Source organism: Pipistrellus hanaki (genome assembly GCF_964339955.1).
Source record: "Pipistrellus hanaki genome assembly, chromosome: 6".
In the NCBI taxonomy this organism is placed as follows: Eukaryota; Metazoa; Chordata; class Mammalia; order Chiroptera; family Vespertilionidae; genus Pipistrellus; species Pipistrellus hanaki.
Window position 1 is genome coordinate 64,655,835 of NC_140508.1, and position 20,295 is coordinate 64,676,129.

Genomic DNA, 20,295 nt, shown 5'->3' on the forward strand with positions numbered 1-20,295 from the left:
AGCCCAATGACTTTGATTTTATCATTATTCCTAAATTGTGCACATACACACTATGCTCATCTAAATTTGGTTTTATCTATAGTGAGAAGCAATGGCTATAACTGAAGTTGGAACTAATACACTATCTTTTTCCATATTCCTACTTAGATTCACCATAAATGTGCTTTTGAAAGAAGTCCATTTGCTTCACCAAGCAGTAAGGATTATTTTCAATTATACTCCTGAGGTTCATTTGAATTTGCTCTACCTCCCAGAAAGAGTGTGAATTGAGATGAATGTGTGTTGCTATATTTACATTCATATGTTTGCTCTAACAATAAGTCACTTTTTAATATATTTATTGATTTCTGAGAGGAAGGAGAGAGAGAAACATCAGTGATAAAAATTGATTGGCTGCCTCCTACACACACACACACACACACACACACTGGGGATCTAGCCCACAACCCAGGCATTTGCCTTGACTGGGAATTGAACTGTGACCTCCTGGTTCATGTGACCCCTGAGCCACACAGGCCCGGCAGCAATAAGTTACTTTTGAGAAAAATGTCTGGGAATGGATTTGTTGCACAAACACAAACTCATTTCAATACTTCTGCTGGTTTGATCCAAACTCACAGTATGGATGTGAAATACTGCTGTGCTTACCTTCATCTCAGTTTATTCCAACAAGCTATGGATCTGATTATGTGAAGTTGTCCTTAAAATTGACCCTTATTATGACTACATCAAAATAAAAAGCTTCTACACAGCAAAAGAAACCAACAAAATGAAAAGGGGGCTCACTGTATGGGAGAACACACTTGGCAATGATACATCTGAAAAAGGGTTAATATCCAAAAAATATAAGAAATTCAAACAACAAAAGACAAGCAATCCAATTAAATAATGGGTAAAGGACCTAAATAAACATTTCTCCAAAGTGGACATACAAATGGTCAAGGGACATGAAAAAAATGCTCAAAGTCACTGATCATCAGAGAGATGTAAATTAAAACAACGAGGTACTACCTCACACCCGTCAGAATGGCTACCATCAACAAATGACAAGTGTTGGCGAGGATGTTGAGAAAAGGGAACCCCCAGTACACTTGCTGGTGGTGCAACCATTATGGTAAACAGTATGGAGTTTCCTCAAAACGTTAAGTATGGAACTAGCATTTGACCCAGTGATCCCACTTGTAGGACTATATCCTAAGGAACCCAAAACACCAATCAGAAAGAATGCATACATCCCTGTTCCTAGCAACACAATTTTCAATAGGTAAGATCTGGAAATAGGCCAATTGCCCATCAGTAGATGAGTATAGAAATCTATGGTACTTATATGCCATGGAATACTATGCGGCAATAAAAAAAGAATCTCTTTTCAGGTATCATGGAGGGACCTGGAGAGTATCATAAGTGAAATAAGTCAGAAAAAGACCAGTATATGTGGAATCTAACAAATTGTTGAACTGACTGGATCCAGAGACATGGAAGCATGGAATAGTGTGTGGAATCTCAGAGGGAAGGCGGGGCGAGAGTGGGTGGTTGGGAGATAACCAACCAAAGACCTTGTATGCATATATGCATAACCCTTGGACACAGACAATAGGGTTGTGAAGGCCTGAGGTGCGAGTGACCGGAGGGAGTCAATTGGGGGGTGGGGGGCAGGGAGGGCATGTGTAATACTTTCAACAATAATGAATTTAAATAAAGATTTTCATTGACCCTTATTCTGACTCGGATCATCCCACCAGGTTATACACTCAGTCACTGATTTTTTAAAATACATTTTTATTGATTTCAGAGAGGGAGAGAGAGAAACATCATCAATGATGAGAATCACTGATGGGCTGCCTCCTGCACGCCCCAACAGGCCAACACCCTATCCACTGAGCCAAACCGACTAGGACCTCAGTCACTGATTTTAACCTTGAACAACTTCACTCCAATCTTGTCCTTCATATCCTGGATACCCTGACCATTATCCTCCTGAAGTGACGTATTAACTTTGAAATTAACCTAGAATCTGACCTTGATCCATTAATGTTCATTATATTTTATTGATTTTTTACAGAGAGGAAGGGAGAGGGATAGAGAGTTAGAAACATCAATGAGAGAGAAAAACATCGACCAGCTGCCTCCTGCACACCCCACACCAGGGATGTGCCCGCAACCAAGGTACATGCCCTTGACCGGAATCGAACCCGGGACCCTTCAGTCCGCAGGCCGACGCTCCATCCACTGAGCCAAACCGGTCTTGGCTGTCTCACCATTTTTTAATTGAATTTGACCTGGAATGTGATTTCATATTGATCTTGAACCTTGCACACTGATAATCACCCTGACTTTATAACCCTTCCTGAACTTGAAATTATCGTGAACTTGGTCTGAAATTTGAAAGTACCCTGAACCAAGCCCTAATTTTGACCTGTGTTCTTACCCTATTGTTCTTAGCATATTTTGCCCTCATTTTTAACTCTTCCTTGAAACCTTGACTAAAACTGAACCAAATATTGACATTGATGCTTTTCATGACCTTGAACCTTAGTCTAATCTAAAACATTCTAATCATTGTCCTGGCCATGTAAAGCCTTAAATTTATCCTTGATCTTGAATCTGCCATCCTGTCACTGATGATAGACCTGATTTTGAGCTGCCCTGAACTTAAAATAATTTTTTGCCCTGAACTTAAAATGATCTTTTAAATATATTTTTATTGACTTTAGAGAGGAAGAGAGATAGAAACATCTGTAAGGAGAATCATTGGTCAGCTGCCTTCTGCTGCCTCCTACTGGGGAATGAGCCTGCAACTCAGGCATGTGCCCTTGACTGGAATCAAAACTGGGACCCTTCAGTCCACAGGCTGACGCTCTATCCACTGAGCCAAACCGTTTTCGACTACCCTCACTTTTACCGCTGCTATTCACTGCCACACCTTCAACTTGATTGTGAAGCCAACTCTGATCCTGACCATGACATGCTCTTCTAGAGCCTTTTCCGATGGCGTCCCCTTTCCGCTGTCACCTCAAGATCCCGTTTTGTTGTTTTTCATGGGCTCTTTTGTATTTGATAGGACATCTCTTACAAACACCACAGATGGGGTGGCTTAAACAACAGAATTTTATTGTCTTACAGTTTTGGAGGACAGAAGTCTGAGATCAAGATGTTGGCAGAATCTATTCCTTCTGAGGGCTTCTCTCCTAATCTTGTAGATGGGCATCTTCTCCATGTCTTCACTTGGACCTCCCTCCGTGTGTCAGTCCTAATCTCTTTTAAATATTATATTTTTAATATTTCAATTTCATTTAACATAAAATACTAGTTTTAGGTGTATGTAATCTCCTTGTCTTATGCGGGATCTTTGTGGCACCAGTCACATGCAGAGAAAGGTGTCCAGGTTAGAGTTTACCCATATGTCCTTACTTTAACTTAATTACAACTTTAAGGAGCCTGTCCCCAAATACAGTCACAATAACTTTTACTTTCTTAAAGTTGGTTTTTTGCTGGGCTTCCCCTTTCCAAGAATTAAAAACTTGTTAAGGTACAAAGTACCCTCTGTAACATGAGAAAACTACTTCATTACTTATCAAAAATTGGCTGGGAGAATGTTCCTTTTGCAAACCTGGCTGTATATTGGAATTATCTGAGAGCCTGGACCTTACTCAATTTACTGAACTTGACAGCACTGGTGTGGTGGGGCCCAGGTACCCTTCTGAAACCTCTCCGCGTAATTCGAAAGGGCAGTCAGAGTTGAACTACCAGAAAAATATTTCCCTAAGTATTTTGAACAACGATAATGTGTAAGGCTCATTATTGTTTCATGACAGAAGATTTAGCCTCTAAAAAAAATTAATAAGCCGAAACCGGTTTGGCTCAGTGGATAGAGCGTCGGTCTGCAGGCTGAAAGATCCCAGGTTCGATTCTGGTCAAGGGCATGTATCTTGGTTGTGGGCACATCCCCAGTAGGGGGTGTGCAGGAGGCAGCTGGTGGATGTCTCTCTCTCATCCATCTTTCTAACTCTCTATCCCTCTCCTTTCCTCTCAGTAAAAAATCAATCAAATATATTTTTAAAAAATTAATGATCTCTAACTCCACCCACTACCACCACTGTTGTAATTCTGCACATATTTTTGACCCACTCCCCTACACACATCTAACCAATATTTAAAATGAGAATATGCCATACAAAATCCAGTTTTCTAGCTGCTTTTTAAAAATGGGAAGAAAATACAACACTGACCTCATTCGTGAATTCCTCATAGTGATCAGTAATTGAGGACCCACCTTATTTAAAACTCATCTGCCTGGCTCCTGTGTTTTAAGAAACAGAGCAAAATAAAAAACCAATATGTACCTTATGTCAATCATATAAAAAGAAATGCAGCATTCATTAAAAAAAAAAAAAAAAAAAAACACTTTACTTCAGCATATTAAAAGCCATTATGAAAACCTCCACAGCAAACATCATATTCAGTGATGAAAGACTGAAAGCCTTTTCCCTGAAATCATGCACGGCTCCTTACAAAGCCAGTAAAGGAGAATTGTATCCAGCTTCCATTGCCCTGTAAGATGGCAGGTTGGCAAGAGACAAGAGGTCTATTTCTATTCCTGCTTTGTGTGTTTCTGTGCGGGAGATGAGGAAATCCCTTCGCCTTTGTAGGTAAGAGGAGAAGCCTGCGGAACTGCTCTTCACATGCCCCTTACTGTGTGCACATGAGTGTGGTCCTGGGGAAACTGGCTGTAACATCCCTTTGGGAAGCCAAACTGAATCTGGAGGAGGCAAGGGCTCTCTGGAAAAGGCGGTTCCTGAGCCGACCGCTGGCGCACCTGAGTGCCATGCTGGGCGATGAACAAAGGCAGGTTGCCAGTTAGCACATAAGCCGGCCAAAAAGTGGCCCAAGAACTAGTTGCCGCTTTTTGGCACCGAGTTGGGAATGTCAGGGCTGGCTGTGCCCCTGACCTGTGGAGGCTGCCCGGCGTGCACTGCCCGTGCTGTACTGCCTCCCCCCCCCCCGGATCTCTGGTTCAGCGGTGCGAGGAGAAGCCTTGGAGAAATTGGCCTCCACGTCTCTGGGGAAGACTTAAAGGCAGAAAAAAAGCACCTGGCAGTCACCCTGGAGATGCCGAGTGGCCGTTAGCGGTGAGAGACACCGAGGGCCTCGGACCAGCTCCTCTTGTCATGGGGCCTCTCCTTCCAGGCTGGGTTCCCGCGTCAGTTTGTAGAGTCTTTGGCCAGCTGCTGCTCCTCAGTGCGCAGGTTTCCTGGCATTCATCAGGAGAACCATGCCAGGAAGCTGAGTACGGGAGGGTGGGGCTCATAGCTCATGGGCAGACAGCCCTGGAAATGGAGGAATCTTTGTGGCACCAGCTCCAGCAGAGGAGGGTGCGGGGTCTGCACAGGGGGTGTTTAAATGAAGTTTCAGTAAGATTGTGGGCAGCCAGGGTTGAATCTGCACTGAGGTCCAGGGTTATTGAAAGACAGGCAGCCTGTGGGCCAACCCAAAGCTGCAGACGTGTTTTGTTTCACCTCATACAATTTTTTATTTAACCTGAACTTTAAATGCTCAATGTTTAAAAGAGATTATTGCCCTCATCGGTTTGGCTCAGTGGATAGTGTGTCAGCCTGTGGACTCAGGGGTCCCAGGTTTGATTCCGGTCAAGGGCATGTACCTTGGTTGCGGGCACATCCCAGGTAGGGGGTGTGCAAGAGGCAGCTGATCAATGTTTCTCTCATTGAAATTATTAACTCTCTATCCCTCTCCCTTCCTCTCTGTAAAAAAAAAATCAATAAAATGCCAAAACCCGCCGAAACCGGTTTGGCTCAGTGGATAGAGCCTTGGCCTGCAGACTGAAGGGTCCCAGGCTCGATTCCAGTCAAGGGCATGTACCTTGGTTGCATGCACATCCCCAGTAGGGGTGTGCAGGAGGCAGCTGGTTGATGATTCTCTCTCATTGATGTTTCTAGCTATCTATCCCTCTCCCTTCCTCTCTGTGAGAAATCAATAAAAATATATTTTTAAAAAATCAATAAAAAATATATATATATATTTTAAAGACAAGAGATTACATATTTAAAAACATTATTTTTCCACTTATCTTTATAATCTCTTGCAGCCCGGGGCCTACCTTCTGCTTGGCACAGCAGCTGGAGCTGGCCTTAGTTGCCTCCCATCCCCCCACCCCCACCTCCTCCCCTCACCCCTCCCTCCTTCCCCCTCTTACCCCCCACCCCCTTAGTTGGCTCTCCTATGCCCCTCAGGTCACCAGTCCTTCGAAAATCACTTTTTTTTTTTTTTTTTTAATGCTATCTACCTGTCCAGGTGGGCCTGCAAGTTTGTGATCTCTGGAGCATACACAAATTAACCCTTGTTTTCTTTTGGCTTCCTGGAACAAAATTTGAAAAGCATTCCAGACAGAGGCACGGGCAGCATGGACAAGACAGACACTAGGTGGAGTGGGGTAGTTCTGCCTGCAAACACATCTCCGGTGGTGTTCTGATCAGACAAGCCTGGGAAGCACCGCTCCTGTGTCCAGTGTTTCCACAGGGGCTGATGGTCCAACCACACAGGCCCTGAAGGCAGCATCAGGACTGGGCCAGCTTTCCCTCGCCAGACCCCCCTAGAAGTCAGCTTTCAGGTCAGTCTGCACAGTTTTTACATATATATTATATTTTTTAAAAATATTATTGATTTCAGAGAGGAAGAGATAAAAACATCGATGCCGATCACTGATTAGCTGCCTCCTGCACACCCCCACTAGGGATCAAACCCGCAACCCAGGCATGTGCCCTTGACTGGAATCGAACTGGGGACCCTTCAGTCCACAGGCCGATGCTCTATCCACTGAGCCAAACTGGCTAGGGCCTGCCCCAGGATATTTTTGACCCATTGGCTCTAGTGGAACTCTGGACATCTAAAAGTCTATGCAGAGGGTCTTGTGAGGTGACCAGCAATCGGTCTCCCTGGCAGGCTTAGGTGTGCCGTGGGTGCTAGAGAATGTATTTCAGACTCCCAGGTAGAGATCGAAGACACTGGTCAGCGTTGCAGAACTGGGATGGCCTGGCCAGGGAAGGGGACCGGGAGGCAGTCCCCAAAACAAGAATGCCTTCCCTGGGGCTTCCATCCCTTGCATGGCAGCCTGTAATGGGGCAGGTTAGCAGGATGATCTGTGCCCCGGGGACAAACACTTGGCCCCACCCAGGGAAACCTTAGGGGCGCCTCTGGAGAGCCTTGCTGGAGAAAAGCTCTAAGGCAGGTCCTGAACTCCTAGTAACAATGCCCAAGAAACCCAACTCTCTGGGCTTTGAGTCCATTCCTTCGCCAGCCTTGCCTGATCATCGATTTGTTAAAACAGAGAATCCCACGCCCCTCCCTGGACCCACTGACTGACTCCTTAGAGAAGGGAGCCTGGGAGCCTGCACGTTAGTCAACGTCTCCAGTGGTTTTAGGATTTGGCAAGTCTTGGAGACTCCAGCCCACCAAGCCCAGAAAAGGCGCGGGTCCCAGGGGTCGCTTGCTGCCTGGAGCTCAGCGTCAGGCACTGAGCTGGGAGCGTGGGGTCTCCGTGGAGACAGGACGCCGGCGAGGCCCCGGCCCGGGGACACGGGGGGAGGGGCGCGCGCCCAACGCCCAACTGCCGCTCGGAACCGGGCGGAGCCCAGGGACCCTGTGCGGCCAGTGCGGGCCCTGGGACCTGCCCTGTGGGGATCTAACCCTAGGGAGCTGGTGGTGTGGGGGGCGAGAGGGACAGAAAGGCCGGCCCTGCGGCCCCTCCGGGCAAAGCCAGAAAGGGCCGCGCCTTCGGCCTGTCCAGGAACAAGGAGCGGAGCGCTGTGGGCACCACTGAACCTGCAGGCGCTGATTGGGAGAACACCCTCCCACTCTGAAGAGGCTCTCAGCTTTGCTAAACATGGTGATAGTTGGGAACCGGCTCCCGCTTCCCCCTGGAATAAAGAACCATCCTTTCAGGGGCCCAGAATCTTAGGAGCAAGCTCTAAGCCTCCTTCAGGTGTAACCAGGGGTCTTTTTTCCCCCAAAGATCTCCCCAGAGGCCTCCAAAACGATGACTCCGGCTTTGGTGGTTACCCACCGAGCTGAGCAACATCCTCATGGGCCGTCTTTAACGCTAGGTTTGAAGATTTCGTCCTTGCGGAGAGCCATCCCGGCTCCCCAGAACCAAAGCTGCCCCTCCTGCCATACCTGGCGTGCATGTTCTGTCAGCGTCCACTCCAGGCCACCCTGCAAACCGGCACCGCCCGGAGGCACCGGGCCGGCGCAGAGGCCTGCCCCTCTGCAGGGGAGCTTACCCCGGGGAAGTGGAGGCAGACCAATACAAGTGGTCTACACCTTTGTAAATGCTCAGTCCTCTCCGAGCTGGGCAGCTCACCCCCAGTCCTAGGAAATCAAGTAGGAGAGGTAGCGGAAGATGCTGTCTTGGTCCTCACCTCCCCAGGCTCTTCAGACACCCAGTTCAATCAATACTCAGTGCAGAAGAGGCCAAATCTCTGTATTCCACGAGTACTCTTCATGTTTCATTTTTTCAAACATGTTTATTGAGCATCTACTGTGTGCCAGGTACAGAAGATTCGGTGACACATAAAAGAGAGGAGCTGATCTTTGGGTGGGACGGAGAAACTAGGAAAAAATGTAACTACTCCAAGTAGTTGGAAGTGCTATGAAGAAAAACACGAGAACGTGATAATGAAGGATGGGAGGCGACCCTACGTCAGATGGGCTGTGTAGGGAGGGCTTCCTTAGGGAGGTGAGGTGACAGTGAGGGACGGGACCTGTGAGGCTGGGAGGGAGGGAGCAGCAGCACAAAGGCCCGGCAGTGGGGTTGGGCTCAGCTGACCAAGGCATGGACAGTAAAGCAGGCCATGGAGAGGAGTAGAAAGCTCAGACCTTATCAGGAGAGACCTTTGGATTTGACTCTGTGAGGGGAGGCTGCCCACGTGTTCTAGCAGAGCAGGCGGGGTCCACCGAGGGCTTTGGGGAAACCTGGGCCTCTGTGGAGATCCTGTGACAGACCCACGTGGAGGCTTCTTCCTCTGGGGCAGACTCCTCCATCTGGGGCAGACTGCACTGAACGGGCAGGTCCAGAAGGTAGTGTAGCTGGCAGGAGAGCGCTCCCAGAGAGGCGCTCCGCGGAACGCCCGTGCCCAGCCTGTGGCTTCTCCTTGACCTTGCTTCCCCTTCCCCACACCCAGCTAAGTGGACAGACAAGAGGATCAGGCGGGGCAGGAATGCTGGACTGGGAATTAGACTTGAAGTATCATCCACACACACTGGCTGGGGCTTGCCTCTTCTCTGGACCTCAGCTTCTTGGTGTGAAATGGCAGACAGACAACATGATGGGTCTGAGGGTCTTACCATTCAATCCCTCAACGGTCCCAAAGTGTCCTCAGGGCCGCCGCATCCAGGAATTATTACCTGATTAGAGGGGGGTGAAGGAACACTTTGTTTAGACCCATTTCTATCAGGCTCTCAGACTGGGTACTGGGCTGGTTGGCTTTTAATTTTTCCCCCTTCTACAAATACAATTCTGAGTCCTGACTAGGACCAGGAGTTAGAATCAGTTCTCTATTCTCACCATTTGATGCTAAACAAAACAGACAAGGTTCTGGGGGTCAAGGGAAAGATATCGAGCCTGTAAATAAAAGGTAATTTAGCTGTAGGAAATGTATGAGAAAAGGAATCAGGATAACACAATTGAAGAAGCTTGTAGAGATTGAGGGAGGCGCAGAAAAAAGGGTTCAGGCCGGCAGAACAGCTGCCAGCCCATCAGACACTGTGCCCGACAGAGAAAGGAGGCCCCGGGGAGGGGAGGGACACGGGGGGATGAAGTCGAAGAGATCAGCAGCGGCCCTAATGCTGCAGAGCCTGGCGGGGAACTGCTGAGGATGTTGAGCAGGAGAGCAACAAGCTCTGGTTCACTTTTTCAAAGGCCGCTCTGGCTGCCTCGAAGTGGAGAAAGGATTGGATTGAACTTGGGAAGGCAGGGGACCAGGCAGGAGGAGAAGATGGTAGTATGGGCCTTTGGCTACTCTCTGCCTGGTGGAGCCATGTCTCTGTTCTCCGAGCCCCCCTCAGATGATGGCAGTTGGGGAGCAGAGTCTGGTTTGAGGTTGAGAACCTCATCTAATGAGGAAACTCTCAATTCAGCTGTTCACCCGTTCTTGACTAGAGAATTTCAGGATCCCCAAAAATGGACAAGTAGTAATTGTATAAAATAAACTTGTGAGCCTTGCACGTGTCTTAGTAGGCTTTCCATTAAGCTTTTCAAAGGTGTCACAACCCCTGGGGGGTGGGGAGGCCACTACCTGCTCTGCCAGGTGGCCTCGTGGGGCCCCGCACAAACACTTTGCATAGGATTAGTGCTGTGACGGGAAGCACAAGAGTACCAAGCCAGAGCTGGGTTTGAATCCCATCTCATTCAACAAATATTTATTGAGGACCTACTATGTGCCAGGCCCTGAGCTGCAGTTGGGGCTCCTGCCATAGCAGAGGTCACAGGTATTGAACAGGCCAACCTCAGAAAATGATCAGTGGTATAAAACAAAGTGCTAGGAAGGAACCGGGGGTGGCAGAGGGGTGACTCTGAATGGATTGAGCAGCGAAAGCTTTGGCACCTTTTCCAGGCCAGATAACACTGGGAGTGATAATCTCTCTCAAGCCTCCGTTTCCCCATCTGGACCGAGGGGGCAGAAAACCCCCTCCAGGGAACGTGCGGCTCCTGGCACGTCGTTGGCCGTGCTATGTGGAGCCTCAGCTCTGTCTTGCTGTGTCTTTAGGCTGCTCCCACGCCCATTACGGCTTTCAGTTCTTCCCCAGAAGGCAGTCTCCACGAAATGAGGCTGCTGCTAAGGAAGAAACATAAAACCAAGGCTCCCTTGCATGCACCTCAGCCCAGAGGGGCCCCGTGGCCGCGGCGGCCAGAGCAGGCTGCTGGGGCTGACTGCATGGAAGACACTGGAAGATCTTTTCTCTGTCAGGCTCGTCCTGGTGGCCCAGAACCCCCTGCCAGAAGGCTCTCTTGATCCTCTCCTGACTCCTTGGGCCTCAATCCTCGGGGAGATATGTCATGTTCTACCCCAACTCTGAGGCTGGAAGACGATCCTGGCCCTCCCAGAGGCCAGGCGGCCACGGACGCTGCGCTGGGTCCTTGGGAGCCCAGGCCGGGCCGGTGCTGTCTCCGAGCCTCTCCACTGGCATTCGGTCACAGGATTGGCCCCAGAGACCCTGGCCCCCAGAGTAAAGGAACCCCCTGAAGCAGACGTAGCGGGGGCTGGGAGCCGGGCTCTCTTGTGCTGCAGGAGCCTGGCTTTCCTCTCCTCCGAGGCCTTTACTTCGTGATGTTTCCTAAATGGCTGAGCTCCTCGGAGCTTCCCTCCCCTCCGGCCAGGAGCTCTCTTACACCTGCCAGTTAATTGAGGGCAGGGCATAGAGAAGCCATTAGCCAGTTTCCAATGCTCCTTCCCTCATTCACCCCTGACCCCGGGTCCAAGCTTTCTGAGCTCCAGCCCAGGCCCTGTTCAGCCATCAGGCTGGAGAGCCAGCAAGAGCCCCAGTCTGGGCCGCAGGGTGCAGAGGGCAGGGCGGCTTCTGGGGGAGGCGGCGTAAGTCTCCGGTGAGACCCAGAGGAAGATAAGTTAGCAAAGCATGCAGAAGCCAGACTATGAAGGGCACATGAAGTCACATGCTTTCAAGCCCCAAGAAAGACTGAGCAATGGCCCAGAAGAAATGGCAGTGGGGCGAGGGGAGAGCACAGGCAGGAAGACTGAGGACTAGTGGGGGAGGAGGAGGGGGAGGAGGAGGAGGAGGAGGAGGAGGAAGAAGAAGAGGAGGAGGGGCCAGGTCAGTGATGGCAGCGTCTGAAATGGGGTCCAGGGGAGGACACATGTCAACCGAGCTGGTCAGTCACAAACGGTGAGAGGGATGGAAAACCAATCCTGAGGCCTGTGTGCTCGCCCCAGGGGGCATGATGTGTGGAACCAGCCCTAGGTGGGGACACAGGCGTGGGTAGGAGGGGGAGGGAGGAGTGCTCTGAGAGCAGCCTGGTCACAGGTCAAGGGTTAGCATTTCTCTTTAACAGAGAAACCTCATTAGTAAGGATCCTGTAGGTCTTTCTGGCCGGCAGAAGGATAGGGGTTACATCATTGTATTAACACTGTGTGCCCATCGAGAGGACTGGTTAAACTCAGCCCAACCAGCGGGGGACTCTGCAACTGTGCAAAAGAGCAAGTTACACCCACATAAAGTGCTGCAGGTGCTCAGAGTAACAAGTAGGATGCAGAAGTGCGCATGTGTATCCCACTGCGAGCAACACGGGGGTGACGGTCACTGATGTGTGCGCTTGGGGGGGTCGGGCTGTAGGCCCCCCACAAGATGCAGCCATATCCAGGCCACGGGAGTAAGGGGGTGTGAGGTCTGACCAAATAATTGAATCAGTACTCCCTCCCCTGGGATCTGACCCTTAGGCCACTGCACAAGGAACATTCGCTTTCGCTCAGCCCGTGCCACCTGCTAAGACCATTATCCTTCCCCTCCAGACCTTCCCAGGATCCAGACCCGCCCCGAGAATTCTCCGCCAGAAGAAGCCGCCAGGAGTCCTTCAGTCTCTGACTCCCTGGCCTGGGTGCCGGCGCCATCATGGGGCTCAGCCCACATGGTGTCCAGACGACCTGAATAAACTCATAAATTTATTAAATTCATAATCCCTCCTCCCTCTGGCCTTGGTGCATTCCTCCTTCTGTGGCGACCCTAACAGACAGGGACTTTTTCACTATAGATCCTTCTATACCACTCGGAGTTTACACTCTGAATGACTTTAACCACATTTTTTTTTTTTTTTTTTTTTTTTAGAGAGAGGAAAGAAGAGAGAAATATCAATGTGAGAACACCCACTGGTTGCCTCCCACACAAACCCTGGCAGGGACTGAGCTCACAACCTGGGCATATGCCCTGACTGGGACTCGAACCGGGGACCTTTTGGTGCACGGGACATCGCTCAACCAACTGAGCCACATCGGCCAGGGCAAAATTAACCGGAGGCCGTGTGACTCACAGCAGGATGGGGCTCCCGCCTCCCCTTCTCTCCCCGTCCAGCGCTTTTACAGTTCTCGGAGAACCGACAGAGGGAGGTGGCTACATCCTTTCCGGAGACGAAAAACTTCCTGTTTAAGATGACAGGTTCAAATCTCGAGCCGTGCACAACTCTCGCAGCGTCTCGGGTCCTGTCTCTGGGTTGGGGAGTCTTCCTGGCATCACGGTGCTTGGTCCCCAGAATGAAGCCCGCCCTTGAGGTTAAACAACGCAGACGTGTGCGCATGGGCGGTGGCATCTAAGGACTGGGGTGCAGGCCCGCGCCCTGAATGTGGTTCCAAGTACAGACAGCACTGATGCCGAGTGCGGTCCTGCAAGGTCTGGTCTCTTTCGTAATGAGTTCTTCTAGCCCCAGTCTCTAAACAATGCTGTGATAGGAGAACCTGTGAGAGGTCTGGCTTGGCTCTAGGTGTGGGCTGAGGGCAGCTGGTGGAGTCCGTAGTCCTGGGCACTTTCCCAGTCCCCCTGCAGAGCTGGGCCCAGCAACTCCCTGTACCCCCACTCCCTCCTGGGCAGGAGCAGCCGGCAGGCCCCCTCCAGTGGACCTCGGGGAACCCTGTTCCAGCCCAGCCCCTCCTTTCCTCAGCAGCAGCTCTGAGCCTTTGATCTCTGGCCCTTCCACCTCATTCTAACCCTCTCACCCTCAGCTGGGCTTCATGATACACATCTGCACCTTAAAGACAACCTTCCTGTGTTTATTCCCCTTTGTCTCCCCTCAAATGCGGAAAAGCACCAAGTTCCTATTCACATTTTAAGTCCAAAATGGGGCACAACTATCCTCTCTTCCGGCCCAGGCATAGTCTGGAGCCAAGCTCTGGACTTAAACATATTTTGGGGAGACAGACTCTGGCCCTCAACTGTCACCCTCAGCAGCCTGGCCCAAGCCATTAGGACCTTCTTTGTCCAGGGCCCCCAGGCCTGTGACTCCTGCCCCACCTCTCAGCCTACCCCACCTGGGCTTCTGCCCAGGCTTTCAGACTCCTTTCCAGCTCGTGTGCATATGATCCTTTCACCGATGACCACGCTGAGGCCCAGGGAGACACAAGAGCCCGCCCAGAGCCCACAGCTGTGCAATTCCAGTCCTGGGCATCCCACCCGCAGACACTGCCCGACACCCGGCCTCTGGCTCCGGCCACTCTCCGGCCAGGCTGTCTTCTCCTGGGTCCTTCCTTCTCTGGGGGCCTCCTTCTCTGTTCGGAGGTCCCGATTCAGACCGTTAAAGCTAACGGGATCATTCAAACGCCAAACATCCAACTCCTTTTCAGAAACTGGGGAGCAGGCGGGGCCGTGTGGGTGGGAGTGCGGATCACACATGGAACCTGTGGGAGAGCAACGGTTCAAGCCAAACCGGGGAGCTGCCTCGCAGCCCACCTTCCTGTTCCCTCTGCCCAGGCAAACCGGTGTCGTCCTCGGCTCCGAAAACAGCAAGGAGGCGCCGTGTCCGCCGGGAAAGGTGTGCCCAGGCTGGGGCCTGGCAGGGAGCAAGGCAGACCCAGCTTTGCTCTTGGCTCCCAGCACTCAAATAGGCAAAATAGGGGCAGATGATGATAAGTGCCGTGCAGGAAATAAAGTAGGGCGCCGGCAGGGATGCTGGCACCGCCGGCAGGGAGTCTGCTCTGGAGAGGTGTCAGGGATTGCAATCCCCATGAGAGAGGTGAGCCACACAGCAAGTGCAAACGAACTGAAATGGGAACCCCAGGGCACGTGGCCGAGTGCAGACTCACCCCAAGTTTGATGAGAACTCACCGGAGGCCTCTTAGCAGCGAGAGGCAGTCCACACGGGATTGGGCTTCTGTTGACCATTCCCTCTGCTGCTGCGAGGGGGCTGGAGAAGCCAGAGTGGAAGGATGGGGAGAGCACAGGGGCTTGGGAGAAGTGGGTGAATGTGGGGCCAACTGGGGGTCAACCTGATGACGGGTTGGGTGAGCAGGTACCTGGTAGAGGGGGAAAACAAATGAGAGGGGGCATGCTTCCGGCCTAGAACATTCTGTGAAAGCCTGGGGAGGAGCAGGCTTGCAAGGGAAAATCCGTTGTTTCAGCCACTGCACAGAGAGCTGTGGAGGTGGCGGCAGGGGCCGGATCCCACCGTCTGCTGGTGCGGAGAGAGGCAGAAATCCAGGCTGGGGGAGAAAGGGGTCCTCCCTGCATGGATGTGCGTGGGGCCCCAGGCCTGCACCAGCTCACTCACCTGGGGAGAGGAGCCTGAGAACATAAAACAGGCCCCTCCTTTTCTTCGTTGTGGCCTTTCCACATTTATGAGAAGCACCTGGTAATTAAACGCAGAGACTGCTGGCTGGCTCTTAGGGTTCAAGCAGTCTCTCAATTCAAACATGGAGGCAGATAAGGGCTGTGCTCAAGGCTGCACTCCCCTCCCTACCCCTCCATCCCCCCACCCCACCCCCCTGCTGCTTTAACAGCTCCGGGGTGATTCTCCCCAGGCGTCTCCAGTTAGTAGAAAGTTCCCTTCTTTCTCTTCCCGCCACCCCCACCTCTTCAGAAAAGCCTCCTTTATAACTTTGGCTCTAAGCTTGTTTAAAAGGCTTGGAAAAATGCTGATAAAGACACCTCCTTGTCAAATCTGTGGGCTGTCTCCTGGAAATCACAGGAACCATGATTTTTCAAAGACAATCCAGGTGTCTGGTCACAGCTGAACCGCTAATTTAACACGGTCCCTGCCCTTCCTTGTCGCCTAGCAACAACAGCAGCAACTGCTGGCTCTTTAAAAGTGCCCACTCTTTCCTCCCCACCCAGTATTGCCTGTCCATCAATACGTGGCCCTCTTCTCCCTGGTAAAGTAAAATTTCCTCGCCACGTCTCTTCTCTTAGTTGTGAATTCTTTCACAAACCGTGTCCCTGGCCCAAAATCTAACAAGAGAACTCCTCCCCTGAGCTTCCTCGAATGGCCAGGCCTGGCCACGTCCAGGTGCTCCTTTTCTCATGTTTTGCCATTTTTCATCATCCTCGGGAGGGTGGCAGGGAAGTCAGTTACCCGGGAGTGTAGAGCTTGGGTCCTGAAGGCTAGCAGGACCTCAACCCTAGCCACCAACTACCCCTCCCTCCAGTGGGATAAAGCCACGTGGTCCCTGCCAGCTCCCAAAGCCTGAGTGAGTCTCCCTGAGCCCTGGCCCACAGGCCCACAGGCCCACAGGCCCACAGGCCCGCAGCAGCCAGCCCACCTTCCGGCGAAAGCACCCCCTCCCTGGCAGGACGAGGGATCTGCCAGGGCTGGGATGGACTCTGCACAGCGTGGGCCTGGACCACACTGCCTGCCTGCTGGGCCACCACTGATTGCTTCTCTCCTGCACGTATGGTCAGGGCTCCAGAACGTTCTCTCTGCCCCACACGGTTCTGGGAGTCTGGCTCATCTGCAGGAAGCACACCCCGTCTCTCCCCAGCCCAGGTCAAGTCAGATGTTTTTAAGGGAAATTGGAAATGTGGGTTGCATTTTTATCTGAAATCGCCTGCCTTTTAAAAGTCCTGGAACTATATATATTTTTTTAAAAACAAACAAAAAAACAAAAAAACACTGGGTGAAATGAGGAGTCCAGCCGGTGATTCTTGGGACTGTGAGCTTGGCCTCTGTGGCTGGAAGCTCAGCAGGCTCCTCAGCTTTGCTGGATCTTCCGCTCTGATGATAAACCCGCTTTCTGAGAGGGTGACACTTCGATGGGCCAGCCCTTCCTTCTTGAAACTCCCTCCTCCTCTGCCTCCATGACACCAACTATACCTGGTTTCTTCCTTCCTCTTTGCCCACCTTCCTCTGACTCCAACAGAGCAGTTTCCGTTTTCTCCCATCCCCACGTCCTCCTTCCCCTCCCAGCATGCTGCTGCCACCAGCTCCAGATTCACATTTCCAGCGACCTTCTCTCCAGTGACGGCGGCACAAATGTCTCTGGGAGGTGCCCTGGCCGCCCACACTGGGTTTACCCTTCGCTTTTCCTTTGACTTTTCAGAGACCAAAGCTCAAGCCCCTCTCAGCCAGTCACCTGCCCACCTCCTCTCACCTGGTTTCCTCTGGCCCGCTCTCTTCCGGGGTCCCCGCTCCCAGCCCATCTCCAGGCATCTGGCCAACCCAGGGAGGGCCGCCATGCACCTCCCAGCGAGCCCTCCGCTCATTCTTGGAAGGCTCCCCGCTGGGCAGACACGTGACTGTGGGTTGGCTGTGGCACCTGCATTTTGCCACTTCTCTCTCATCTCTATGAATCCCGGCTTCCAGACTCCAGCCAGCACACAACTTGCATTTCAGAGCTCGAGGTATTTGCTCAAGCCGATGGGTCTTTGCAAGACCCTCCCCACGCTCCAGTGCAGCTCCCAGGGCTCAGCTCTGGGTCACTTTCAGAAATCTAGGTCGATAGTTCCATTCAGGGGGTCCTCCTTTGTGGGAGAAGGGGTTGGCCTTCTCTGCAGGGACCTGGACTACAATCTTTCCTCTCTTCTATAGCATGTACTCACTGTCCTCAGGGGCAGACGCCCGTTCCTGAATCATCACCACCACCACCACCACCCCCAAAGAACACTGGTTCGCCTTTCCCAGCTTCAGTTTCTTCCTTTCCTGGGGCTTATTCACTAGCTCTCTGAGGGCAAATGGGTTCTGTGTAAGCTCCATGAAAGAGATGGGACGCTACAAGAGAGGAGCCTGCTGGGGCAGAAGGTCCCAAAACGTGCCATGCCTCCACCATTTAGAGACCCCGTGGCCTCCAGCTCCCTGCACTCTGGAACCCTAATTCTCCTGCCTGCCATCCACCCCCTCTTCCTCCACGCTGGGCTCCCAGGGGCTTGTTCTTGTTTGCATCTCTGCAGTGGCCCCTTGGTCCGGGGCCTTAAATCACTTACTCCAAAGGGGGTCAGCTCTCCTCCCCCGTGTCTCCCCGCAGCCTCAGCTTCCCCGAAGTGGAGGCTTCTTTTGCTTCAAGACTGTCCCGCGCGCCTCCTAAGCTCCTCCAATCCTAGGTCCAGCAAAGCTCACGTCCACCAGCCTCTGTAGGGTCTCCGCCGAGTACACAAGAGGTCTCTCCAGGACCCTCTCTCAACTTCCCTTCCCAGAAAGGGGGCAGGGTGTGCTCAGGAACTAAAAGCAACTACCCACCCCGCGGCCTTGCAACGGCTCCATTCAGTCCCACCTAGGAGCTCCCATTTGGTTGGGGGGGTGGGGAGCGGGTGGTAGCTACCCAAGAAATGGGTATTTGGAACATCAACAGTGTGTGTGTGGGTGGGGGTGGGGGGTGCGAGGGGCAAGAAAACGCGCTCAGAGAGGCTCTGCCGTCTTCCTGGCTCCTCCGGTGCTGCGCTCAGGCCCGCAGCCATGACAAGGCCGCGGGATGGCGGCTGCGGGCGGCGGGCAGAAGCCCCCTAAGACGCCCCAGCTCACTGCCCCCGCCGACCACGTGAGGGCGTGCCCTGTGTTAGTTCGGACAAATTAAAGCCGGCCCTGCGAGCAGCCCGGGGGTTCCCTGGTCGCGGCCAGGGCTTGGGTGCACGTGGCGCACTCTAGGCTGCCACCCGCAGAGCTCCGGACCGCGGGGCCTCCCCCGGGACCTGCGCTATTCCTCCCCAAACCGGGCGCCCCCCTCCACTCGCGCTCTGCGGCCTAGGGTGCACGCCTCCGTTCCCCGATGCCGGGGTCTCCCCGGGCACAGGCCGCCCCCTCGCTGGCCCCCGGGCTCGGGAACTGTCCGGGACGCAGGCCTGAGCGCGCGCCGGGGCCGGGGCGGTGCGGAGCGGGAGGCCAGCGGCCGGGGAAGGGGCTCCAAGAAGCACAAGCGGGAGCTGGCTCCGGACCAGGCTGTTGTTGTTCTCAACGTGGTCCGCCGCGGCGCCATAAAAGGGCAGCGCGGCGCCCTCCCCGGCGGAGCGCAGCGCGCACGCTCAGAGCTCTGGCGGCCGCGGCGGCAGCGGCAGCTCCCTCGGGCGGCGTCTCCGCTCCGGCGCGCTCCCGGCTCCGCTTTCCTCCGCCCTCTCCGGCCCAGCCCCAGCCCCGGCCCGGGACGCCCGCCGGCCCGGCCCCCGCCCCCGCCCTAGCCCTGCCGCCTGGCTCCCGGCCTGGCCGCGGCAGCTCCCGCCTGGAGCCGCCGCGCGCCCCCAGCTCCGCGGCGTCCCCGCAGCCCCTCGCGTTCCTCTTCCCGGCGCGGCCACCCGGCTTCCGCGTCCGGCCCGCCGCCAACCCGCTCGCCACTATGTCCGTGGAGCTCGAGGAGGCCCTGCCGCTGACCACCGCCGACGGGGCGGCCAAGAGGGCGGCCAAAGCCAGCGGCTCGGCGGCGCCGTCCCCATCCAAGAAGAGGAAGAACAAGAAGAAGAATCAGCCGGGCAAGTACAGCCAGCTGGTGGTGGAGACCATCCGCAGGCTGGGCGAGCGCAACGGCTCGTCGCTGGCCAAGATCTACACGGAGGCCAAGAAGGTGCCGTGGTTCGACCAGCAGAATGGGCGCACCTACCTGAAGTATTCCATCAAGGCCCTGGTGCAGAACGACACGCTCCTGCAGGTGAAGGGCACCGGCGCCAACGGCTCCTTCAAGCTCAACCGCAAGAAGGTGGAGGGCGGCGGCGAGCGGCGCGGGGGCTCGGCGGCCGCCTCCGCCCCGGCCGCCGCGGCGCACAAGGCCAAGAAGGCGGCCCCGGCCGCGGCCCCCCGGCGCGCGGACCCGAAGCCCGAGAAGCGCTCGCACAAGAAGGGCGCCGCCTCCCAGAAGCACAAAGGCGGCAAGGCCAAGAAGGCGGCGGCGGCGGCGGCCGCGGGCAAGGTGAAGAAGGCCGCCAAGCCCAGCGTCCCCAAGGTGCCCAAGGGCCGCAAGTGAGCGCGCCGGGCGGGCGGGCGGGTGTTCGGTTTTTTGTATCCCAAGTGTATGTAGTTTTTTACGGTTCCCCGGCCCAGGCCTTGGCGCCCGCCGAGCGCAGCGAGGGGCCCAGGGCCCCTCCGTCCCTCCCATCCCCCCGCCCATCGTGGTAGTGTGTTGTTTTTTTGTTTATTTGCTTTGGATTTTGAAACGGCCCTGGCGACGCCCCCATTGGCTCCTCGCCCTTGGCAACGGCTGTCGCTATGGTTACCCGCTCGCAGGCGCCACTGGCCGGAGCCACCGTGCCGCCCTCCATCCCCCTCTCTTCCCGCCTTTCGGTGCGCGACGAACAATCGCGCGGTACTGCGTGGCGCTTCCCTCCCTCCCATCCCGTCAGCATCTGGGGGCACAATAAATTGTTTAAACCTTGGAA

At 53.8% G+C, this 20,295-nt stretch overlaps 1 protein-coding gene across 1 annotated transcript; it reads left to right on the top strand.

The window, feature by feature from the left end:
• Positions 1–18,923: 18,923 nt before the first annotated feature.
• Positions 18,924–20,295, top strand: H1-10 (H1.10 linker histone). The gene has a single exon (XM_084887035.1). The coding sequence runs from the start codon at positions 19,263–19,265 to the stop codon at positions 19,881–19,883; it is 621 nt and encodes a 206-aa protein (XP_084743161.1). The 5' UTR covers positions 18,924–19,262; the 3' UTR covers positions 19,884–20,295.

Excerpts from the sequence above, each read along its gene's own strand:
- H1-10 (XM_084887035.1), top strand. The coding sequence starts at position 19,263 with ATGTCCGTGGAGCTCGAGGAGGCCCTGCCGCTGACCACCGCCGACGGG.